The following is a 23,294-nucleotide window of genomic DNA, read 5'->3' on the forward strand; positions in this document are numbered from 1 at the left end:
TCTCAGGAGTGCCTGCAGAGCTCCTTCCAGGTTATTTTGTCTCAGTGCAAAGCTGCAGGGCCCTATCAGCTCCCAGCAAAAGATGTTAGGAAATCCAGTGTTAGGAAAATAAACTTCCTTTACGGCAGCTGCAAACGGGTACTTGGGCAGGTTATTGTTTTTTTTCTCTAAACTAGAAAGACGAGCGCTGTGCACGGTTAGTTCTGCAGGCAGCCCGGGCTGCTTAGCGCTGGAAATGGCCCGGGACTGTGTGCCAGCATCAGGGGGAGCAGCACTCGCTCAGTGCCAGCTCTCCGTGGGACCCCTGCGGGTGGCACTGCGGGTCCCGCGGCTCCCGCTGCCAGCACAGCCCCGCTCACTCCCCCGCTGCTCCTGCCGCCAACTCCCGCCTGAACGAGGAATACGCACATGTTTTAATCGCTGCCTGCCGAACCCCATCAGCTCAAAGCCCGGCTGCCGTCCCGCATGGCTCTTCCCCCTCCGCTGCCTCCTTTTTTATTTTTTGGGTATTTTTTTTGGGTTTTTTTTTTTTTGCCCCTGCGCGCACGGATGCCGAGAGCCTCCCTCTCTGCCTCTCTCGGCGCTGTTGTTGCAACTCTGGATTTTCTAAACTACGTCTGTCAGGAAGGAGACAGGAAATTCGAGTCACACTTGCAACAGCTGTGCCATGCCTACTATCAGGCTCAAATGACGTAGTTTGGCTTGGGTGGCGCGGGGCCAGGAACTGGCGAGAGCGGAGGTCAGGAAGATAGGTCAGTGTTTATTCTGCTGCTGCTCTTGGGAGCATGCCGAGCCCATTTGCTTTCTTCCTATCTAGACTGTTTCTCTTTCCGTTTTTTCTTTAATAATGCGCAGTCCAAGCATCCTGTTTTCAAAACATCTGCCGGCTTCGCTATTCGGCGGTGACAAATGGAGATGCCCCGGAGCGGAGCTGGCGCTGGGACGGGATGCTGGGAGCGGGGAAGGGAGGCTGCAGCCTCCTCCTGAAGGTGCAGGAGAGACCCGGCACTGCCGGACTGCTCATCATCTGCCACCAAACCCCACCAAAAAAATCATCAGGCACTGCAACCAAACTTTCCAACCCAAACCGTGCCGTGATTTGTGACAATATTTACAGCTCCAGAGCGAAGGCAAGCGAGGTGTGAGGCCATTTCATGCTTCTCTTTCACAGCTGAAAACTGTGAAACTGGAAGTTAACCAAAAAAGCGCAGACATTTCAGAAAGGGGTTATGAAAGAACAAAGTTTCAGGAAGCTTTTGCTCGAGGCAGCTGCAAGCCATCTGCACCCCAAGTATCGCAACTGCAAAGTGCTACAAAAGCAATTTAGTTTCACCTTCACGAGGCCAGATTTGTCATTCAGAGAAAAAAAAAAAAGTAACCTCAAACTTAAGAGTGTAGTGTTCACACTGGATGTGCAGCCTGAACCCTTCTCAACTTTCATCCAGGGTTCCCTCGATACAAACTCAAACGAAAAAAATAATATTTCTTTCTTGAAAGCTCGGTCTGTAAAACTTTTACTGCTTCCTTTGCCCCTGCACATCGTGGTAATCACTACCAGAAGAGGCAAGTCATACAACATGGCATTTCTTTGCTCAACTTTTTCCCATAAATTCAGTTTCTGATTCATCATTTCTGACTGCAGTCATTTCCAATCAGAAAGAAAAAAACATCAGCATCGGGGTGGTGCAAAAGTGGGTTTAAGACCATCTCAGCCGGGCAAGGACTTGGCTGTGACAGGCACGGGGCTGGGAATTTGTGACTGTGACAACTCCAGCGGGCACTGTCTGGGATCCCTGAAGGGGCAGGAGCGGGCTGGGAGCTGCCAGGCTGGCCCGGGGCTGTGCCCGGGGCTGTGCCCGGGGCTGTGCCAGGACGGGCGGGCTCCGGGAGATGCTGGAGCCGAGCTGGAGCATCAACTCCCAAAAGTTGCACACAGGCGCCCGCAGCTCGCGTTTCACTCCCTGCTGCCTGTCAGGACACTCCTGGCACTCTGCTCTCCTCCTGCTCCCCCGACTTTAAACACCACGGGCTTTCCTTGCTTTACTTCAGCGCTTTTTTTCTGTGCAGAAATACTCACAAGTGCCCTTCGGAGCAGTGGGAAGCTCCGCGGAGCCGATTCCCTGTCACCATCCCCGCCTGCCCACCCTCCCCGTGCGCTGCCAGCCCAGCGCATTAAAAACCGAATTAAAACGTCACCGAAAGCCAAAACAGCCGTGAAATACCTGACCCACAATGTTTAAAGTTCGCCGTTATTACGGCCAGACAGCAATGAAGTTAATTAACTTCTGGCGTGATGATTTGCTAAATGCGGGCGTTTGCACAGTGTTCCTGCTCATATCGGCTCCAAGAGACGGGCGCTAATTGAAACCTCTTTAATTTCCGGAAATGAGCCTGCGGCAGCGATCGGGCTCTCCACGATATCCCGGATCGCTCTCCACGATATCCCGGAGCGTGCTCCCCAGACAATCCCGGAGCGTGCTCCCCGATATCCCTGATCGTGCTCCCCAGACAATCGTGGATCGTGCTCCCCAAACAATCCCGGATCGTGCTCCCCAGACAATCCGGATCGCTCTCCCCTCTCCATCCCCGATCGCTCTTCCCGATATCCCGGATCGTGCTCCCCAGACAATCCCTGATCGTGCTCCCCAGACAATCCCGGATCGCTCTCCCCGCTCCCTCCTGGATCGCTCTCCCCTCGCCACCCGCAGCGAGTTCCCCCTGGACGCGTTCCCGCGGGGGGACCCGCATCCCCTTCACCGTAACTAACTGAGCCACAGTCCTGGACAGACACGAGGACAGTTCGGGATCAGGCTCAGAGCCCCGCGTCTCTCCGCATCCCCATCCCGCATCCCCATCCCGCATCCCCATCCCGCATCCCCGTCCCGCATCCCCGCTCCGCATCCCCGCTCCGCATGCCGGTGCCGGGCTCACCTTGTTGGATGCCATCTCGCTGACGGAGCGGTAGGTTTGGATGGTCTCCAGCTGATCCAGGCACCAGTCGAGCTCCTCCAGCGTCTCCATGGCCAGCTTCTGGTAGGGCTCCTCTGCGAAGAGGCACACGGACATGTACTGGGGCTGCCCCTGCATGGCGGGGCCCGAGCCGCAGCAGCCGCTCCGCTCCCTCATCACGCGGCCGCCGCTCGCTGTCCCGGCCGCCGCCGCCAGTCCCCGCCCGCCGGCCCGGCCCGGCCCCCGCGGCTGGGGGAACCGAGCGCCCCCCGGGCGGGGCAGGGCAGGGCAGGGCAGGGCTGCGCTCGGCAGCGTCACCGCGGCCCCCCCGCCCCGGCTGCGCTGCGGGATCGGCCTGCCCGCCGCCCGCGGGATGTGCTCCCGCTGCTGAGCCCCGCAGCAGCCACGGCTCCCCGTCAGCACTGAGCCACAAAAGTGCTGCTCCTATCAGCACTGAGCCCCAATAGCCCTGAATACCAACAGCCCTGAACACCAACAGCCCTGAACACCAACAGCCCTGAACATTAACAGCCCTGAACACCAACAGCCCTGAACACCAATAGTCCTGAACACCAACAGCCCTGAACACCAACAGCCCTGAACACCAACAGCACTGAACCCCAATAGCCCTGAACATTAACAGTCCTGAACACCAACAGCCCTGAACACCAACAGCCCTGAACATTAACAGTCCTGAACACCAACAGCCCTGAACACCAACAGCCCCGAATATCAACAGCCCTGAACACCAACAGCCCTGAACACCAACAGCCCTGAACACCAACAGTCCTGAACACCAACAGTCCTGAACCACAACAGCCCTGAACACCAACAGCCCCGAATATCAACAGCCCTGAACATTAACAGCCCTGAACACCAACAGCCATGAACCCCACTCCTTGACCCTGCTCCCCATTCCTGACCCTTCTCCTCACTCCTAATCATACTCCCCATCCCGACCCTGCTCCCTATCCTGGCCCTGTTCCCCAATCCTAACCCTACTGATCAATCCTGACCCTGCTCCCCACTCCTAATCCCACTCCCCATTCCTGGCCCTGCTCCCCACTCCTAATCCCACTCCCCATTCCTGGCCCTGCTCCCCACTCCTAATCCCACTCCCCATTCCTGGTCCTGCTCCCCACTCCTAATCCCACTCCCCATTCCTGGCCCTGCTCCCCACTCCTAATCCCACTCCCCATTCCTGGCCCTGCTCCCCACTCCTAATCCCACTCCCCATTCCCCTGCTCCCCACTCCTGCCCTGTTCCCTGTTTCCCTGGCTCCCCAGCTGTGCTGGCTCTGTGCCCCCAGCCCCACACCCCAGTGCTCCCCAGCAGTCCTGCACCCCAACCCCCCCACCCTGCTCCCCGCTCCCACCGAGCTCAGCTCCAGCCCTGCCCGCAGCACAGGGCATTCCCCTCCCCGGCAGCTCTGCTGTACAAATCGAGCTTTCCACGAGTGGATACAGTGAATCATAAAATCTCCCCATGAATGTAACTGCTTCTCATAATCCCGGTAACACATGCTCATCCCATAAATCTGTCAGAGCTAATGGATTCAGCGTTTCTACGGGCAGGTACGGGTGACATCACAGGGCAGGATTGCTCAGACTCAGGAGCTGAGCTGAGCTCCAGACGTGTCCCCCTCCCTCCCTGCTGTCCCAATGTCCCCAGGGGAAGGAGCTGCCACCCTGTGCTGGTGTCTGTCCCCAAGGACAGATCCTCTCAACAACAAAACAGCACCTTCCATTAAATGACTGAGAATAAACAGAAAATAAACCCTGCCAAAGGTAATTCAGAGATAAACCTGGCACAGACACGTTTGAAAGATTTGGTGAATCCACATCTCTGTGGCATTGGAAGTTAATGGTTTTTGGTTTTTTTCTGTGCTCACAGAGCTCATTGAAAGTTGTCTCATTCCTGCACAATCAAAAAGCAGATGAGAATATCCAAAACCACACAAAGCTCTGTGTATTTTCATTTCTAAAGTATTTCCCCTCAATTATTTTATCATATAAATTAGTTGACCCATAAGGGCTCAAACCACTTGTTGGGATTGATAAAACCAGCACAGGTAAAATAAATTTAGGAATAGGTAAAAACCCATCTCAGCCAAACTCAAACCTGCATGTTACAATCAAATCATGTGTTCTCCTGCTCTGAGGCTCCTCAGGAAGCACAGCCAGGGCATGTGTGCATTCCTGGAGGAGGAGAAGGAACAGGTTCACTGACACTCTGACACCAGACCCTAATTTTAGCCTTTTGGGGGATTTCCAGCCTTGCCCAGGTCTGCAGAGCCCGCTGCCACTGTCACTTCACTTCCAATCCTCACCTCAGAAAGAGGGAATGCAGGACCAAGAACAGAAATCTGCTCTTGATATTGAAGGACTCACATTCCCAGAGCTGATATTCAGGATATTCCTTTACTCTGTAATCTGAATTTTAGGTAATAAAAGGGGAAAAAACCCAAAAAAGCAAAGCTGTTACATATTAAGGATATTGAGGTGTATTAGGAAATTTGAGGGCTTAGAGAATTTGGCTGTAAGTATTTTGTATTTATTTTTGGGTTTCAGGAGATGAGTTAAATAAAGAGTGAATATTTTACACATTCAGAGTGTTCTCTGGAATTTTTAGCAGGGTGATCAGGACCCTCCTTCCCTCAGTTTGTGCCTCCCTGCTTCATTCCTGGGAAATTCCCTGCAGGAATCCTGGGAGCAGCAGGGATCCCTCCATGGTTTCAAGCACCAACATTGCCACTTGCCCAAACCTCTGCACCAAAACCATTGAACAATGGATTCACCATTTCAACTCAAATATTTTGAAAACTTGAGATATCTCAGGTCATTTCAATGACACAATAAAGTGGGAGCAAACAGCTCTGGCTAAGGATGATTTCAAGGGGAAAACTGTGAATTCTGATGCTGTTCCAGTGCAGGAGTGATTTTCAAATGCTCATTCACATTTTCATTCAGAATTTGTTTTTTCCTGAGCTTGCCCACAGCATCCTCTGGCCTTGCACCCAGCGAGATGCAGCACCTGTGCAGCTCCTCTTGGTGTTTGTGGCTTTTGACTCATCCCCAATTTTGGGTTTTTTTTGCTCATTTTCTCAAGTGAGCAGCCTGGTGAAACGGGCGTGTGCCTGCAGGGCAGTCAGGGCAGCAGGAACGTCCCATTCCTGCTCATTTCAGGGAATCCCAGCCCAGAGTCCCTGTCCTGGCAGGAAGAGAGCCCAGCTCAACCCTTCTCAGAAACTCAGAGATGTCCCCAAAGCCACCGAGTGACGCAGGCTGAGCCCAGCAGCCCGGAAACCCCAACCCTTATCAAACCAGCCCTCTTGGCTGGGTGCAGCTCCACAGGCTCTCTCTCACCAACCTGGGGCTAGGCACTAAAATATTGTCAAAGCAGAGGCTACAGTCCCACTCCTAAAGCTAAATTTGCTTTTAAAACCAGCATGTGAAGTTAAAATACACCCTCCAAGTCCCCCGTGGAATATTTTAAGATCCACAGCTACCCCGAAATAACAGCCAGATATAGAATCCATTAGGAGTTGCTCTTCTACCAATCTAAAAACTTTGTGTGGGAATGATCTTAAAATAACAAATATTTTCTGACTCTTTTCATATTTAATATTCATAGGTATTAAATTAGAGAATGGTTTGGGTTGGAAGGGACCTTAAATCCCATCCAGTTCCACCCACATAGGGACACTTTCCACCATCCCAGGCTGCTCCAGCAGTTTGGACACTTCCAGGGATGCAGGGGCAGCCACAGCAAATCTGGGAATTCCATTCCAGGGCCTCCCCATCCTCCCAGGGAACAATTCCTTCTCAATATCCCTCCAATTCCATTTTCTAGCAGAGGGGAAGCCATTCCCTGTGTCCTGTCCCTCCAGGCCCTTGTCCCAAATCCCTCCCCAGCTCTCCCAGAGCCACGTGAAGCCCTGGAGAGGCTCTCAGGAGGCTTCTCCTGTCCAGGCTGGCTCCAGAGCAGAGCTCAGCCATCAAGAGCCCTGGGATTCTCTCCCTGAGTGCTATCTGCTGTTGCTACAGCGACTCCCACAAACAGTAAACACAAGTTTAGATGCTCCATGAGTTGTTCTTTCCCTGAACCCAACGTGAGCGTCCCACTGACATCAGCAGAGCAGCTCCCCCTGCCAGGAACACCCCAAAACCCTGGCCAGGGGCTGGCTTGGATCCCCCTCCTGCTCCATGGGCACTTCTGGAAACACTCCTGCAATTTGGGGCTCCTGGAACATTTCAGGATGTGTCTTGGAGCCTCTCACATTGCAGTTTATATTTGGGCCTTGCACAAGGCAGTCCTGTAAATTGCAGAGGTGCTTTGGTCATGTTTGCTAGGGTGAAGTCATTGCTGACACACAGCAGGGAAGTGAGGAGCAAGAGCAGTTCCAGTGTTTAAATCCTCCCTGGTGTTTGCACAGGAGGGCTGGTGCTGGTGGCACTCCAGCAGGGCTGAGGTGACATTTCCTCACAGACCTGAGGACAGAGGCAGCCCTGGCCTCTGTTTCTGCTCTGGCACCTGCAAGGCTCAGTGTCCTGAAATGCAGCTCCTTTCCAGTGACAGCATTTTGCAATAATTGCATTTTTGGTAGGTTTTGCCATCTGTTCCTTTCCCAGCTCTGTAGGGTGATGGGACACACGGAGTCTCTCCCTGCAGGGGTGACTTTGCAGCCCTTTTTTAGAGGCTTTTTCCCACTTACTGACATCTCTGTGTTCTCTTTTTCTCAAACAATTGCTTGGATTGGAAAATCTCTCTCAGACCATCAGTCCAACCAGCACTGACAAGGCCACCCCTGCCCCTGTCCCCAAGTGCCACATCCACTTTTAAATCCTGCTGGGGTGGGGATTCACCACTGCCCTGGGCTGGACAACCTTTCCAGGAAGGAATATTCCCAAATATCCAACCTGAGCCCAGCCTGAGCTGTTCCCTCTCCTCCTGTCCTTGTCCCTGTTCCCAGATCCCAAATCCCCCCAGTGTCCCCTCCTGGCAGGGAGTTGTGCAGAGCCAGAAATTCCCCCTGAGCCTCCTTTTCTCCAGCCTGAGCCCCTTCCCAGCCCCTCAGGGATTCTCCAGCCCCTTCCCATCTCCTCAGGGATTCTCCAGCCCCTTCCCAGCCCCTCAGGGATTCTCCAGCCCCTTCCCAGCCCCTCAGGGATTCTCCAGCCCCTTCCCAGCCCCTCAGGGATTCTCCAGCCCCTTCCCAGCCCCTCAGGGATTCTCCAGCCCCTTCCCATCCCCTCAGGGATTCTCCAGCCCCTTCCCAGCCCCTCAGGGATTCTCCAGCCCCTTCCTATCCCCTCAGGGATTCTCCAGCCCCATCCCAGCTCCATTCCCTTCCCTGGACACCCTCCAGTCCCTCCAGGTCCTTCATGTCATGAGGGGCTCAAAACTGCCCCCATGATTTGAGTTGTGTTGGGTAAGGGGGAGAAGTGAGAGCTGCTCATCAATAAGGATTTGAGGCCTTTTTTCACCCCTGAATATTTAGAAAGTGAAAGGTTTTGGGGAACACCCTCTTTCCTAGAGTAGTTCAGTATAAGGACAAGCACACCCTCCACCAGGAGGCCCCTGAAGTGTCACAGGTGGGGAGGGGGTTAATGGACAAACTCTCAGCTCTGGCTGCCCCAGGTCCCATCTGTGCCACCCCTGGGTGCCTGCAGGGCTCTGAGCACCAGGCCATTGTTATCTGCAGCTCCAGAGTTCCTCTCCTAACCCACAAACTGTCCCCATCACGTCCCCAAGTGCCACAGCAAGGCAGGAGGGTGGGCAGAGGGTCCCCAGCCTGCAGGAGGGGTTGGTGGCTCTGCCCTCAGCTGAGGCAGGACATGAACTGAGCCAGGAAACATTTGGAGAGGAGATCCAAATGCCAACATCTCAAGTGGGGTTTATTTTCTCCCTCCTGATTGCCTCATGATTCTCTCTTGTCACCCCAGTCCTGATAAATAAAAGCTCCTGATAAATTAAAACTTCTCCTGCCAGAAAGTGCAAAGGCCATAAAGCCACAAGAGTTTTAAGGACAAAACTCCACATCCCATCCAGGTGGATTAAAAAACTTGGGGAGCAGCTGAAGTTCCCTTTCCAGCTGCCAAAAAAACTCAGTAGGAGGAATATTCCCAGTGGGACTGAGTTATTGTCCAACTTGGTGGATGAGAAATGTTAAAGACAAATATTTGCCAACATCTTTTTAAACTCAGCTCTCATCAACTGTTAAAGATCAAATTGTGGGCTCACTGTACTGGGTGAAAGTCTTCATTTCCACTTCTGCAAGGAAAAAGAAGAATTCCTTCTGTTGGATCACAACTTTCCTTGTAAACTTTGGGCATGTGGAACTTAAGACTTAAAAAAAAAAAAACCAAACCAAACCAAACCAAACCAAACAAAACAAAGAACCCTGACAGACTCTGCCAAATATTCCAAGAGAAACTCTCACAGGGAAGGTTAAAAGCAGCTTACAGCAGTTTTCCCCACTTTGCTCAATCTGTCCATCCTATCCCACATGTTTACAGTGCCATAAGACATCTCCCAAGTTATTTACTCTTCACTGCATCCTGGCTGCCATAAATTGGGACTATTTATAAAGTTCTTCAGTGTTTGGGGCTGTTCTTCCCAGCCCAAGCTCCAGCTGCCTTTGAAGCAACAACAGCTGAGGCTCAAGGTCACCAAAGCCATTTTCCAGTGATTCCAACTGATTTAATAACATATTATCACTCTATCTAAACCTCACCTCAACAATTTAGACTCAGGATAAAATCTGCTCCTCTAAAATGAAAATTAATAAGAGCAGTTGCTCCCTTTTGCCTTGGAAAGGTTTTGATGTTGGATTTATTCCCAAAACCTGTGTGGCACTGAGATGTTCCCCCAGTGTTGGGCAAGCTGATAAAATTCAACAAAACCTAAAGCAGACAAACACTCATAAAGCCCCAAAGATTAAAATCCAAGTGTTACAGGGGAAAATGGTTCCCTCCCTGATAGGGAACTGGGTGAAGAGGGAGCAGATTTGGGAAGCTGAGCTGCACCTCTTGGGCCAGAGGAGGATTCTGCAGTCCTTGTGGATGTGTATGGGAAGGTGGAAATGTTTATCCTGGTGCAGGAAAACTCTGCTCCAGGAAAAGTGTGACAGCACAGACTCCCAACTAGAAAATATATTCAATTTTAAAATGTCCCTAATTCCCAGGTGATGCCATAGGACACAATCCCAGAGATTGCATTCATCAGAGGACCTTAAACCAGCCTACTTTTAATTATTCTCTATTTATTATGGATGATGCCAATTGCTGTCATTATTGCAGACAACACAAAGGACTGAGAAGAGCAGGCAGATGCTGGAGTAGATCACATGGATGGCAGGTGATTATCTGGGAGCTGATAGAGCTCATTAATGCCATTGAAGGCCTCATTTGCATTCCTCACTCCTTGGCTGCTGTGACTAAGAGCTGGTGCAGGGGAAGGTGGGACAGGCTCCCTGTGTGGGACACCCATCCCAACTGATCCAGCAGCTGATCCCAACTGGGAACTGTGGGATCTGAACCCCTGGGGCAGGAGAGAGGGCAGGAAAAGGGAGGAGAGAGAAGAGGGAGGAGAGAAAGGGAAGGAGAAGGAGCAGGAGAAGGAAATGGAGAAGAGATGGGGAGAGGGAGGAGGAAGAGCAGAAGGGGAAGGAGGAGAAAATAAGGAGAAGGAGAAGAAAAAGAAGATGGAGAAGGGATGTGGAAGGGCCAGGGGAGGGGAATGGGAAGGAGGAGGAGGAGAAGGAGAAAGAGAAGGAGAAGGAGAAGAAGGAGATGGAGAAGAAGAAGGAGAAGAAGGAGGGGAAGGAGGAGAAGAAGGAGGAGAAGAAGGAGAAAAAGGAAAAGGAGAAGAAGGAGAAGGAGGAGGAAGAGGAGAAGGAGAAGGAGAAGGAGAAGGAGGAGAAGGAGGAGAAGGAGAAGGAGAAGGAGGAGGGTGCTCAGAGTGATTTACCAAGGCACCCACACAGCCATGGCTCAGATAAAAGCCCCACAGATCCAGATGACCAAAACCCTCCCATTCCCCAGAAGAAAAGGGCTCTTCAACCTTCCCAACACGAGGCTCATTAGCAGGAATATCACCCCACATTAATTACCAAGCAGTGCCAGAAAATGGCTATTTCACCTCCCCAGCACGAGGTTCATTAGCAGGAATATTGCCCCACGTTAATTACTGCCAGTGCCTAGCATCACTCTAAAACCCTGGAGCACGTTGAGTAAAACAGGTTTATCAACACAGGACGTGCCAGGACTTGATGGGAAGGGCCTGTGCAGGCTGGAGCCATTCACCCTTTGCCTTCCCTAATGGAGCTGTGGTTGCTCACAGATCGTGTGGACATGTTTACATATTTATCCCTCACAATGCTGAGGGAATCACTGACACCCAGTGATTTATTTGTTTAATGTATCCTGTTAGTGCATTCTGAGAGCTGTTTCCTTGAATTAAAGCATTGTTCTAGCAGATCCAGAAAATATTCCCGTGGAAATCCTTTCTGTTGGACAGATTTGGAAATCCAGGTGGGAAACAACCAAAGGCACAGAGCACAAACCCCAGGATTCATTTCAAATCTGCAATGAATGTCCAAATCTTCCAGCACCACCTCCCAAACTGCAAACACTGAGAAAATCCTGTCATTAGGATTTCTTTTCTAGATCCCCCATGCACTTTCCAACATGCAGGGAATCCACTGAATGCATTCCCAGCTTTTTTTTTTTATTTTTTCAGAGCACCAAACCCACGTAAGGAGGATGATGGAGCACCCAGCTCCTTCCACAGACACTGCTGGACCAGGAGACACCAAAATCCATGTGAAGCCCAGAGCTTTGAGCTGCACCTCCCTGCTCCCACCAGCCCTAATTATATCTGAGGCAGGGATAAGTGCAGATGTGCTGAGGAACAGGTGGAGCCACCAGGATCTTGAGCAACTCCCCAACAAATGGCCGAGCCTGCCCTCCTCCCCTGGGGGTATTTTTGGGACTCCAGTCCGACCAGTCACTCGAGCTGTCCCCTCTCAGGTTTCTCACACCTGCAGGGGTGAGGAAGGGCTCCTTGCTGGATGAGGAGCTGGGAATGCTGCATGCAGATGAGCTGTCCCACAGTTATTCTGCCGAGCAAAAAAAGCCCTTAGGAAATGTAGATTTGTCTCTGTGAGCTGGTGCTGATCAGAGGTGTGGGCAGAAAGGGCTGGGAGTGGGATCCCAGCAGAGAGAGGGGATGGATGGATGGATGGATGGATGGATGGATGGATGGATGGATGGATGGATGGATGGATGGATGGATGGATGGATGGATGGATGGATGGCACTGCCAGGGGGTCACTGAGGAGCTGGCACTGGAGGAGCTCCAGCTGTGGGGAACAAGGATGAAATCCTAACAGGGGTTCCAAAGCAGCAGGAACAATGGGGCCTGTATTCAGGCTGGGCTCAGAGATGAGAGGGGAAGATAGAGACAAAAAAAAAAAAAAAATGAAGTGAAAGCTTTCTACTGCTAATTGCGAAAAATGCCAGGAAATGAGTGAGCTGGAGCTGCCAGGAATAATGTGGGAAACTAAAACTGGGGATGAGAGTGTTTGACATCAGCAACAGCCTCTGGCAGAATGCAGCCAAGATTTTGGGGGGCATTTTTATTTTCTTTTCTCTTTTCCAAACAACAGGGAGCAGGAAAAATGAACTTTTTTTTTTTTTTTTTTTTTTCTTTTTTTGATTACTGAGGAGCCTGGCATTCTAAGTTCCCTAATTAAAGACAGGTCCTTTCTGGGACACACCATTCCAGCTGCTGGGAAAAGTCAGCCCCAAGGAAAACGGCTCCAGAGCTGCTGAGGACGTCACAGCAGTGATTAAACAGCACTAGCCAAGAACAGCCAGCACACAGCCAGGTCCAAACTGGAAGATTCTGGGAAGCAGGAGGAGGTGTCTCACCAGGAGAAGGCACAGGGAATGAAAAGGAGAAGGAAAATCCTCCTGGGTGCAGAGAATGGCACAGAAATGGTTGGAAGAAGCAAGACACAGATTCTGTCATCATAGGGAATGAAATGAAGAAGGAAAAACCTCCTGGATACAGGGAATGGCACAGAAATGGTTGAAAGAAACAAGAAGACACAGATTCTGTCATCATGGGGAATGAAAAGAAGAAGGAAAAACCTCCTGGATGCAGAGAATGCCACAAAAGTGGTTGAAAGAAGGAAGAAGACCCAGGTTCTGTCAGTCACCATGGGGAATGAAAAGAAGGAAAATCCTCCTGGGTGCAGGGAATGGCACAGAAATGATTTAAAGAAGGAAGAAGACACAGATTCTGCCATCATGGGGAATGAAAAGAAGGAAAATCCTCCTGGGTGCAGGGAATGGCACAAAAATGGTTTTAAGAAGGAAGAAGACACAGGTTCTGTCAGTCACCACGGGGAGTGAAGAGGAGAAGGAAAATCCTCCTGGATGCAGGAATACCACAAAAGTGGTTGTAAGAAGGAAAAAGACAGAGATTCTTTCATCATGGGGAATAAAAAGAAGGAAAAAAAACTCCTGGATGCAGGGAATGGCACAGAAATGGTTGAAAGAAGGAAGAAGACACAGATTCTGTCACCATGGGGAATGAAGAGGAGAAGAAAAAAACTCCTGGATACAGGGAATGGCACAAAAATGGCTGAAAGAAGGAAGAAGCCCCAGGTCCTGTCACCATGAAGAAGGAAAAAGCCCCTGGATGCACAACCCCCCAGGGCTGCAGCATGGCAGGAAGGCAGCAGGGGCTCCAGCAGGGCAGGATCCTGCAGTGGCTGGGCAGCCCCAGTGCCAGGGCAGTCTGAGTCAGCCCTGGAAAATGAGAATTTCACACTTTCTGTGCTGACAGGCACTGACCCCCAAAAGAACACTGCATTTAACCTGAGCCATGGAGAAGTCTTCCAAAATTGAGTGATAGAATTAGGATCATGGGTGGGTAGTTTGAATAGAAGTGTGTAATATCACAGCGTGAAAAAAATTATAATTTGAACTCTTAGAATGTAGTAATATATAGAAAGCAAGATGGAGGTTTTAGGGTAGAGTTTCCTTCTTCTTCATGGGTCTAGATGATATTTTATGATTGGATAGAAAATTCCACATTGTGGGTCATGGGTGGTTGGTTATTGGGTTAAAAAAATAATTTTTTTTGGTATTTCTTAATTGGATCATTAGGCCTTAAAACACCCTGTAAAGAGAGAGATAGAGCTCCATTTTTAGCTTGTTAGCTTGAAGTGCTGTTGAACTCATGGTTTATAATATAGATAAGAACTAATAAACATCTAAGTCCCAACCAGAATTACCATCTCTCATGCATTCAACCCTAACCCTGTCAAAGAAAAAGAAGATTTAAAAGAGTTGCACCATCCCAGCTGAGCACCAGCTGGAGCAGCTGCAGGGACACCCAGAGCTCCTGTCAGCAGCTGGACACAACCCTCACCCCTGGGAGCCTGGGCTCCAGCCCTGCCAGGTGGGAATGCTGTGGGAAATGTGCCCAAGGGCCCCTGCACACCCCATGTCCCCCAGGGCCAGCCTTTGGCAACTCTGCATCCACCATCCCCAGTTTCCTCCATGTGTTTGGAAATAAACTCCAGAGGAGCCTCATCACCCTCTTGCTGATGAGAAGGTTCTGACAGTCCAGAGTTGCCCATACCTGCTCCACCCTTCCCAAAGATGCTCCTTTTTCCTGATGAGAAGGTTCTGACAGTCCAGAGTTGCCCATACCTGCTCCTCCCTTCCCAAAGATGCTCCTTTTTCCTGATGAGAAGGTTCTGACACTCCAGAGTTGCCCATACCTGCTCCACCCTTCCCAAAGATGCTCCTTTTTCCTGTTGCCCCCTTCCTAAGCAGCACAATTTTCATGGGACTCACACTGACCTCACAGCCCTTCCAGCCTGGCTCTTGTCCACTGGTGTGGACTGGACACCTCCACCTCCTCTAGCTCATCCCCAGCCTGCTGCTCCCTCCTTGTCCTCCATCCTTGTGTTCCCAAACAGGCTGGGGGATGAAGACTGAGGCAAAAACCCCACTGACTATTTTGTTTTTTCTTGTACAATTATCATCAGGTTGTTTCACCCATGGATTAACACTTTTTTTCTGTATTTTCTTTCCCTACTCCATTCCCTCACTGGAGTCTCCTCACCACTCACAGCTCCATCAACTCCACATTCCCAAAATTTTCCATTTCTCCCTTGCTCCCAGTCTTTCTTACTCTTTTCCTGCTCTTTTCTTGCATTTTGACTCTCTGAGAAGCTCCTTGCTTCACCGAGTTGGCTCCCACTGGAATTCCTGATCTTCCTGCACAACAGGATGGTTTGCTCCTGAGCTTTTCTTCAAAAAGCAGCCATCACTTAAGACTGGTCTATAATTTTTAGGTGGCTGAAACAGGATGAAATGAATCTCATGACAGTGACAGAGCCTTGAGAGCAAGCAGGAGTGGGCAGCAAACAGAGGAGTTCTTGCAGAGCCCTGGTGCTGGCCAGTCCCAGTTTGATCCCAGTTCCTGTAACCCACCCCAGGTGACAGCAGGGCAGCAGCCATGGGGTGTTTGGGAGCAGAAGTGAAGCATTTCCAGGGTGCTCATCCCAAGAGGTCAGCCTGGAGTGGGGAGGAAGCTGGTTAGGGCAGAACTGGCCAAACCTGCAGAGCCCTGCACCCACCTGGACTGGCTGGGGTGCTGGATCACCACCCAGGTCATGAGAATCGGGTCACCAAGGCCACCAGTGCCAGCCCAGTGACTGTCAGAGGAGCCAGAGCTGCCCAGCAATTCGTGCACAGTGCTGATTGTGGCTCCTTATCTCCAGTTTGGGGAAAGGAGCAGCCCCTCAGTGGCACCAGCCAGGTCCTGGGGTGGGCAGCAGGGCACTGAGTGCCAACAGCATCACCCCTCCCAGAGAGCAGGGATGTCCCTTCTGGGAGAGCAGGTGACATGGACAAGGCAACCAGGAGGCAGGAAAAGCACTGGGATAAGCCCAGCAGCTGCATCAAACAACAGAAGCTCTGAACTGATGGAGGAGTTGCTGTATTTTTCAGGAAGACACTGGGACACCCCCACAGACACCTTAAAACTGACTGAAAAGTGCACAGATGGGGCTACTCAGGTATTGTATTTCCAAAATCCCAAATGTTGCTGGGAGTGAAGGCCCTGAGCTGCAGTGATGTTTCACCTTCATTCCCACCCAATAAACACCAACATCTCCAACAGAGCACTGGGAACCCTTGGAAAGGAGCAGGGAATAAAAACCTCCTGAATCAAACTCAAAAAACCACTTTTACATCCATTTTGTGTGTTTTAATGCATCCAGCTGTACCTCAGCCCTGTAAAGCTGAGCTTTGAAGATGCTGCAGGAAGAGATGAAAGCTCCAGATTCCCAAAGCCAAGCTCCACTGCACCTTTCTCATGGCAATGAGGTGCCAAAACGAGGCGTGAACACCAAGAGCACCTAAAGGTGCCTGATAGAAGTTGATGAAGCTTCCCAGAGAAGTAATTTCTGATGTGGAGATAAGCCTAAAGGTTTAATCTGAAATGCTAACGAGGAAGGAAAACTGGAGACGTTCTGAGGAAGGATTTCGAGTGGAGATAGCATCTCCTGTAGGGTGGGATGGTTTTACCACAGGGTAATCCCGTTCCCAGTGTCCTTCCCCCGCAGGGAACAATGCAGGTGCCACAAATCAGAGGGGTAAGTGACAGTGCTTTCGTGGTGCCAGCTGGAAGTAACAAAATGCAGGAAGCATCCTGTCAGATGTCATTTAGCAGCGCCATCACCGGGGAATCCGGGAATGGGATTTGCCTGCATAGTAGGAATTCCCCGGTCCACCGAGAGGGAGAAGCAGAAATGGAAGGGAGGTGGATTCTAATCCAAGAAGATTCCTCAGTTCCAACTTTATCTCGGGGTTTGGCACATTATCCTTTGACTGACCGCGCTGATTCCTCCTTGCCCTGGAGGATTCTTGCCTCGATCACAAGTCAGGGGGAAAAATAGGAATCGAGAGAGGAATTCCAACAAGTTCAGAAGATGGAGAGTGCTCACAAGGGAGGGAGCTGCCAGGAGAACACGGGGAATTTTTGTGTAGGGAATTTAACACGCATTGAACACATTGCTGAAGACAAATTTTCCAAGGTCGTGGTGGATTTGTAAATGAAGCCCCATCACAGCTTTACTCCACATGGTCCCAAAGAGCAGCGAAAAGAGCCTGGGATGGAGATGGGCTGGGTGGGAAGGAAGGCTCCAGCCCAGCCCCAGAGCTGAGCTGAGCATTTCAAACTCCAATCCCACCTTCCTGCCAATCACACAGTGCCCACGTTGTGTTTTTGTTCCTCTAACTAAACGAGGCCAAGCTGGGTCACGGCAAGAACATTTTGCAGTGTGAGCAGAAGTGTTTTTCTCGCCGAGCACACGTGAGTGCAGGAGGGTGAGAAAGGCCTGGAAAAGCCAGGATATGATGCTGCAATGACCTGGTACCACCTGGATCTACCTGGGCCCTGCATTACCCCATTTGCTGCATGTGGGAGAGCGCTGGGGAGCTCACACGTGCGGGGAAACCAACTTGGATCCTGGAAGCAACATCCTTGTGCTAACGAGCTGCTCCACCTAAACTAATTAGCCCTGCCTTTCAACAGCCTTAATTAGGTGGGGCAGCATCCCGGGCTGTTGTGGCTGGACGGTTTCCGGCTCTGGAGCTGGCTCAGCCACAGCATGGCCGAGGATTGAGGGTTCCTGCCGGGAGATGGAGAGGGGCTCTCCCCATCCCAAACTCCTCCATCCTGTGCAAAAACACCTCCTGCACCCCTGCAGGTGCCCCAGAACCTCCTCCTCCCCTGAAACCCCCAGGTGACTTTCACGAGAGGCCCAGGGCACGGAAGGAACTCCCCAGGCAAACCGCAGGGCAACGATCTGAGCTTGAGCAGAGGAAAAAACAACCCCGGAGCCTGAGACACGGAGGGCTCTGCTCTGTGTCACCCTTCACAAGGGTCTGCCAAAGCCCCAGCAAAGCTCCTGCCTCGGATCTGCCCCCAAATCCAGGGGGTGTTTTCATCCCCAGATCTGTCTGGAGCCATTAAATCGGGTTTTAAGCTGGAGATAATAAAACTTCTGGGTCTAAAGAGTCTGCCGAGAGTGAAAGTCCTTTGTGGTGAAATAAATGCTAGGGTAGGAAATGGAGGAGGAACCTCAGGGATGAATCCTGGAAGTTCAAAGCCAGATCTACCTGAAAAACTCCACCTGGCCACTGGCACTGGATGCAAAGACCAAGATTATTCACAATCCTTAGCTCTTCATGAGGAAAATTATTCAGAAATGTTAAATAAGGGGCAGAGCAAGGCTGCCCACATCCCACAGAGAACAGGCCACTGGTAAAATGTTGGAACCTGTTTAAATCAGGTTCCTTGGCTTCTGGGAAGGTTAAAAGGTCACAATTTAACACTAAATTTGCCTGGATTTCCTCTCAATTTAATTTCCTGAAGTTTCTCAATATGAAAGTTAAGAATGTGGTTTCAGGAAACATCCCAGCTATAATCCATAGGAATTCTTTAAGACACCCTTTGTGTCCCATGCCTTGCTCAACCACAGAAAGGACAGAAAATCATCCCTCACATTCTGAGTGACCATTTCAATTATATTAATTATAAAATATAACAAACTGGTGTTTTATTCATGGCTAAATGTAATTACTTAAAGCATTATCCTTTAGGATGGCAGCTTAAAACCTGCTTTAGTTTGGGATTTTAATCTGTTTTCCTCCAATTGGTATTTTATTTTATTTACCCAGGGGGGAAATGTCAACCTTGGTGATTCACCTCAGCTGAACTCTGTGCCTCCCAGTGAAATGCCAGGGACTGTCCTCCCCCAGCTGAAATCCAGGGATCTCTGCAGGGAGCAGAGTCACCCCAGAATGCAGAATGTTGCAGAAAATGTCCTGTTTGGATTGGGCTGTGCAGCAAAGCCCTGGACAATCTCAATTTCACAACCCACAACTCTCCACCTTTTAAAAATCCAAAATATTTTGTCTGTGAGTTGGGTGGTGGCTCCCCAAAACCACTCAGGTTTTGTCCACCCCTGCCCCATTAAATAACTCAGATTTTGGGGTGAGCCTGGAGCCCCAAATGCCCAAATTGCAGCAGAGCTAATCCTGGGTGTTCACCTCCCTCAGAGCACTGCTGGTGACTCACTGGCCTCTCTGTTTCCCCCAGTGCAGGCAGAGCTTTGGGAATAATCTGCTGAAAATCACACAGTGAGTCCCAGGGGGATGGGGTGGGGAGGAAGAGGGAGATGGCAGGAGCCTCCAGAGCAGCATCCTTTGTTTTGACAGCTTTTAATGTTCCATATTAAACCCTGCACGTGCTGATCTCCACCTGAGAGCTGAGGCCAGCACACCCTGGCTTGTTTAAAAGGTGCTTTTGGGGCATGGGACTGTATTTTCCCTGAAATTACCAGGGAACAACATCAGATTCATTCCCTGGTTATCCACAATCAGAATTTGGTGTTATACAACACCAGATATTAATTTTTTTTGTAGGTTTTTTTTCCTAGATCTGGACTGTTTAAGCCAAATGTGAGGATTCTGAGTCCTGTATGACAACATTCCTTAAACCTGGGGTTAGTACTGGCCCAAATCAGGATTTTTTCCACCACAGAGAAGCCTGGAAGGGGGAGATGGGGACAGATGTGACCCAGTAATGACAGGCAGCCTTGAAAGTGTAACCTCTGCAGCCAGCAGAGCTAAGAACAGCCTTAAAAAACATTTGATTAAAGCCCTCAGAATACATTGATTTAAGCACCTCGATCTGAGTTCAAGGAAATCAAAATGTCAGCATCAAAAGCACCTCTTATTAACAATTCCAGTTCAAATATCAGATTGAACAGCCATGGAAATGGAAATGTTCCCCACTGAACTGCTGGGGATTATTCCAGGCACTGCTTTTCCTGCTCTAGGTTTTATACTCTTATTTTCCAGAACTTCTTACACTCAGCAGCACCAGAGGCACCTGGTGTCAGCCTTGGCCAAGGTCTCTGTGCTGTCACTCACAGTGCCATGAATTCTGCAGGAAACCCAGCACAACTCCCACAGTTTGGGTGGAATTCAGCACATGACTCCCCACTGGAGGCAATGTGCAGCAGGAGCTGTTCTAGCAGCACTCAGAGCCACATTTTCAAGTGTTACAAAAGAGGCAGCAGCAGCTGCTGGAAAATGTGGTGTGAGCAGCATCTCTGCTTGGGTTCCTCCTTCCTGACCCAGGGAGGGTAAGGAGCAGCTTTTTTTTTTTTGGCTTTTACCTGCATGGGATTTTCCCACTGGTAGGGGATGGAAATGTTGGAAAATTCTGTGCAATAGAGTTGAAACCCAAGCAGCTGCAAGAGGAATTTTGGGAAATACCCTGCCCAAAGAGATGAAATTCAGATGGGGGCCCAGCAGTATTTGAGGAGGAGCTGGATGGGGATGCTGTCCCATAAAGACTAAACCAGAAACACTCCAGTTCAACTGGGAACTCCTCCCTGGAGTTCTCTTCTTCAAGAGGGAAGAAAAGGGAAGAAAACATTTCACAGCTGTCAAATGCCAGCAAAGTCCATTTCCAACAAACCCTGCACTTGTGTGTGTTTATTCTGGGAATTCTCTTTGCAGGACTGGCCCCATGCTGTGCCCAGTGACAATCCCCACAGAACAGACATTATCCCACATCCTCCTGGGCTGTCCCAGAGCAGCACAAATGCTCCCAGCAAGGATCCAAACGTTCTGTTCTCCAGTCTGCAGCAGCAGGGACACGATTTTGGGTCACTTCTTGTAAAATTTGTACTGGGAATGAGGCAGGGAGGGAGGGAAGAGGCACAGGAAAACAGGCTGGCTTTTCCACTTCCCAGAATTCTCCCCTGGTTTTTCAGAGAACACAAAGATTGCCCTGACCAACTCCTAATTTTGTCAGCCTAATATCTGGTATTTAAAGAAAAAGACAGTGCTTGTAAAATGTGACATTTCAGAAGCATTTTGCTATGAAGTGCTAAACCTGACAAACCTCCCTGAACATACTCAAGACACAAAAATTCTGACTGGATTGGACCCACTGGGGATGGAAATTGGGATGTCTGGAATATCCTCCAAGGACCTGGCAAGTTGCAGCCAAAGCCTCTCTCCAAAGCTGGAGGCTTTTGAGGTCCAGGGAAAAAGTCTGTTTCTGAAAGCTTTTGAAGAGTGTGAAGGTGTGGTGGGGGAGTTTGGCACGCACAGATGATTAATTTGCTCCTGGAAAAGGGAGATTTCTGACAGCAGGATATTTATACTGGAATATCTACATTAAAATGCACAGTTCCCTTAAAATTCAATTTAACCATGGAGTTTCTTAGCACTGAAAAATAGACTTTGGATCCCAGCAAAGCTTGGGTCAGATCCTGCTCCTGGCTCATGTTTGTCACAGTCCTGATTGCAAAATCAAAATATATTAATTGTCAAATCAACACCCTGCAGGATTTTGGAGGGTTTTTAAATTATTATTCTGAATTCCTAAAATGATTCTGTGCTTGAATGCACAGCAAAGCAAATCAATGCTACCTTCAGATGTGAGAATACATCCCACAGGGAGAGGTGTATTTAAATAGTTTTTAAAGGCTACTGCTTAAAACATTTAAATGCTGGTAATCATACATATTTACAGTGAACTGAATGAACTTTGAATAAACTGACAGGTTTGATTAATAACCATAAATAATTAGCAGCTGTTTCCTTTCTGTAAAAAAGGTATTGCAATTATAGCATCCTTAAGGCTGTCATTTAGAGGCACTTCTTGGAGCAAATATGACAATGAAATGTTTCATTAACTCTTAGTGTAACATTCCTCCCCTCTTGCACAACGATGGTTAATTTAATTAGCACACCTTGCTTGGCTAAAAATCATTTTTAGCTCATCAGGAGATGAAACTGGTGATAAAAGCAGCACATTTCTGGGGGATTTGAACATTGAAATGATCAATATGTTCATTGTTCAGTGTCACTGTTTGGCAACTGCTGAGTGTGAATCAGAATGGATGCAATTCCATATGGAATAGAGGGGAAAGTTCCAGAACAACTCTTTGCTCACTCTTTTAATTTCACCTTAGTTTTTAAAGCTCTGAAGATTTTCATCTTTGTCATTGTTATTTTGTAACTGTAGAGTTAGGCTTGGTGAGCAGAATGTCCCTGCAGAGGAACAGCAAATTCCAGTTCTGTCCTTCAGGAACAGAACTTTCCCCTCTTTATATTCCCCTCCAGCCTGGAACCAACCCCTGCTCCCAGCAAGATGAATAAATACAGAAAAAAATCTGAGAATTCCTGCTGAACTATGAACAAACCATTTAGCTGCTGAGAATCACAGCACAAGGCTGGAAACACTTTTCAAAACACAAGGAGAAAGCAACTTCTGCAGGGAATCAGATCCTGCAGGAGGACACAGCTTTGGCCTTAGGGGAGGCTGTGGGATTTGAGCAGTGCATGTCCCTGGGAATGTCTCTGTTTGGATTTTGGATCCCTCTTCCCTGGTGTGCCCAGGACACTCTGCATTGAGCTCAGCCTGGGGGAGGAAGGAGAAATTTAGAAATTTCGATATTTCCCAGAGCTGTGGGGCTGAGCTGCTGCTGGGGGCTGCAATTCCCAGCAATGCTGGGACATGGAAGCTGAAAGGACTCAGCCAGAGAGACAATGGTTATCCCTAAGGATAAAATAAATAAATCCCTGAGACCTAAAACAAAATAACCCAACCCGCCAGGTGCCTGGTTTGGGTGGTTTTGCTCGGTTCGGGCTGTTTGTCAGTGATAGCACAGCCCCATTGTCACCCATGGCACAGCCCATTGTCACCCATGGCACAGCCCATTGTCAGTGATAGCACAGCCCATTGTCACCCATGGCACAGCCCATTGTCACCCATGGCACAGCCCCATTGTCACCCATGGCACAGCCCATTGTCACCCATGGCACAGCCCCACTGTCACCCATGGTACAGCCCCATTGTCACCCATGGCACAGCCCCATTGTCACCCATGGCACAGCCCATTGTCACCCATGGCACAGCCCCATTGTCACCCATGGCACAGCCCCATTGTCACCCATGGCACAGCCCATTGTCACCCATGGCACAGCCCCACTGTCACCCTGTGCACAGCCCATTGTCAGTGATAGCACAGCCCATTGTCAGTGATAGCACAGCCCATTGTCACCCATGGCACAGCCCCATTGTCACCCATGGCACAGCCCATTGTCACCCATGGCACAGCCCCATTGTCACCCATAGCACAGCCCATTGTCACCCATGGCACAGCCCATTGTCACCCATAGCACAGCCCATTGTCAGTGATAGCACAGCCCATTGTCACTCATGGC

General features: G+C 49.9%; 1 protein-coding gene across 1 annotated transcript in view; it reads right to left on the reverse strand.

Moving 5' to 3' along the window:
* PDE4B (phosphodiesterase 4B) overlaps positions 1-23,294 on the reverse strand; it is a gene marked incomplete at its 5' end in the record, with an annotated part of 152,268 nt that overhangs the window by 23,553 nt on the left and 105,421 nt on the right. The window contains 1 exon segment of the mRNA XM_079314452.1: positions 2,932-3,044. Coding sequence (XP_079170578.1) covers positions 2,932-3,044 — 113 coding nt within the window.

Source organism: Erithacus rubecula (genome assembly GCF_903797595.1).
Source record: "Erithacus rubecula genome assembly, chromosome: 10".
Taxonomy (NCBI): domain Eukaryota; kingdom Metazoa; phylum Chordata; class Aves; order Passeriformes; family Muscicapidae; genus Erithacus; species Erithacus rubecula.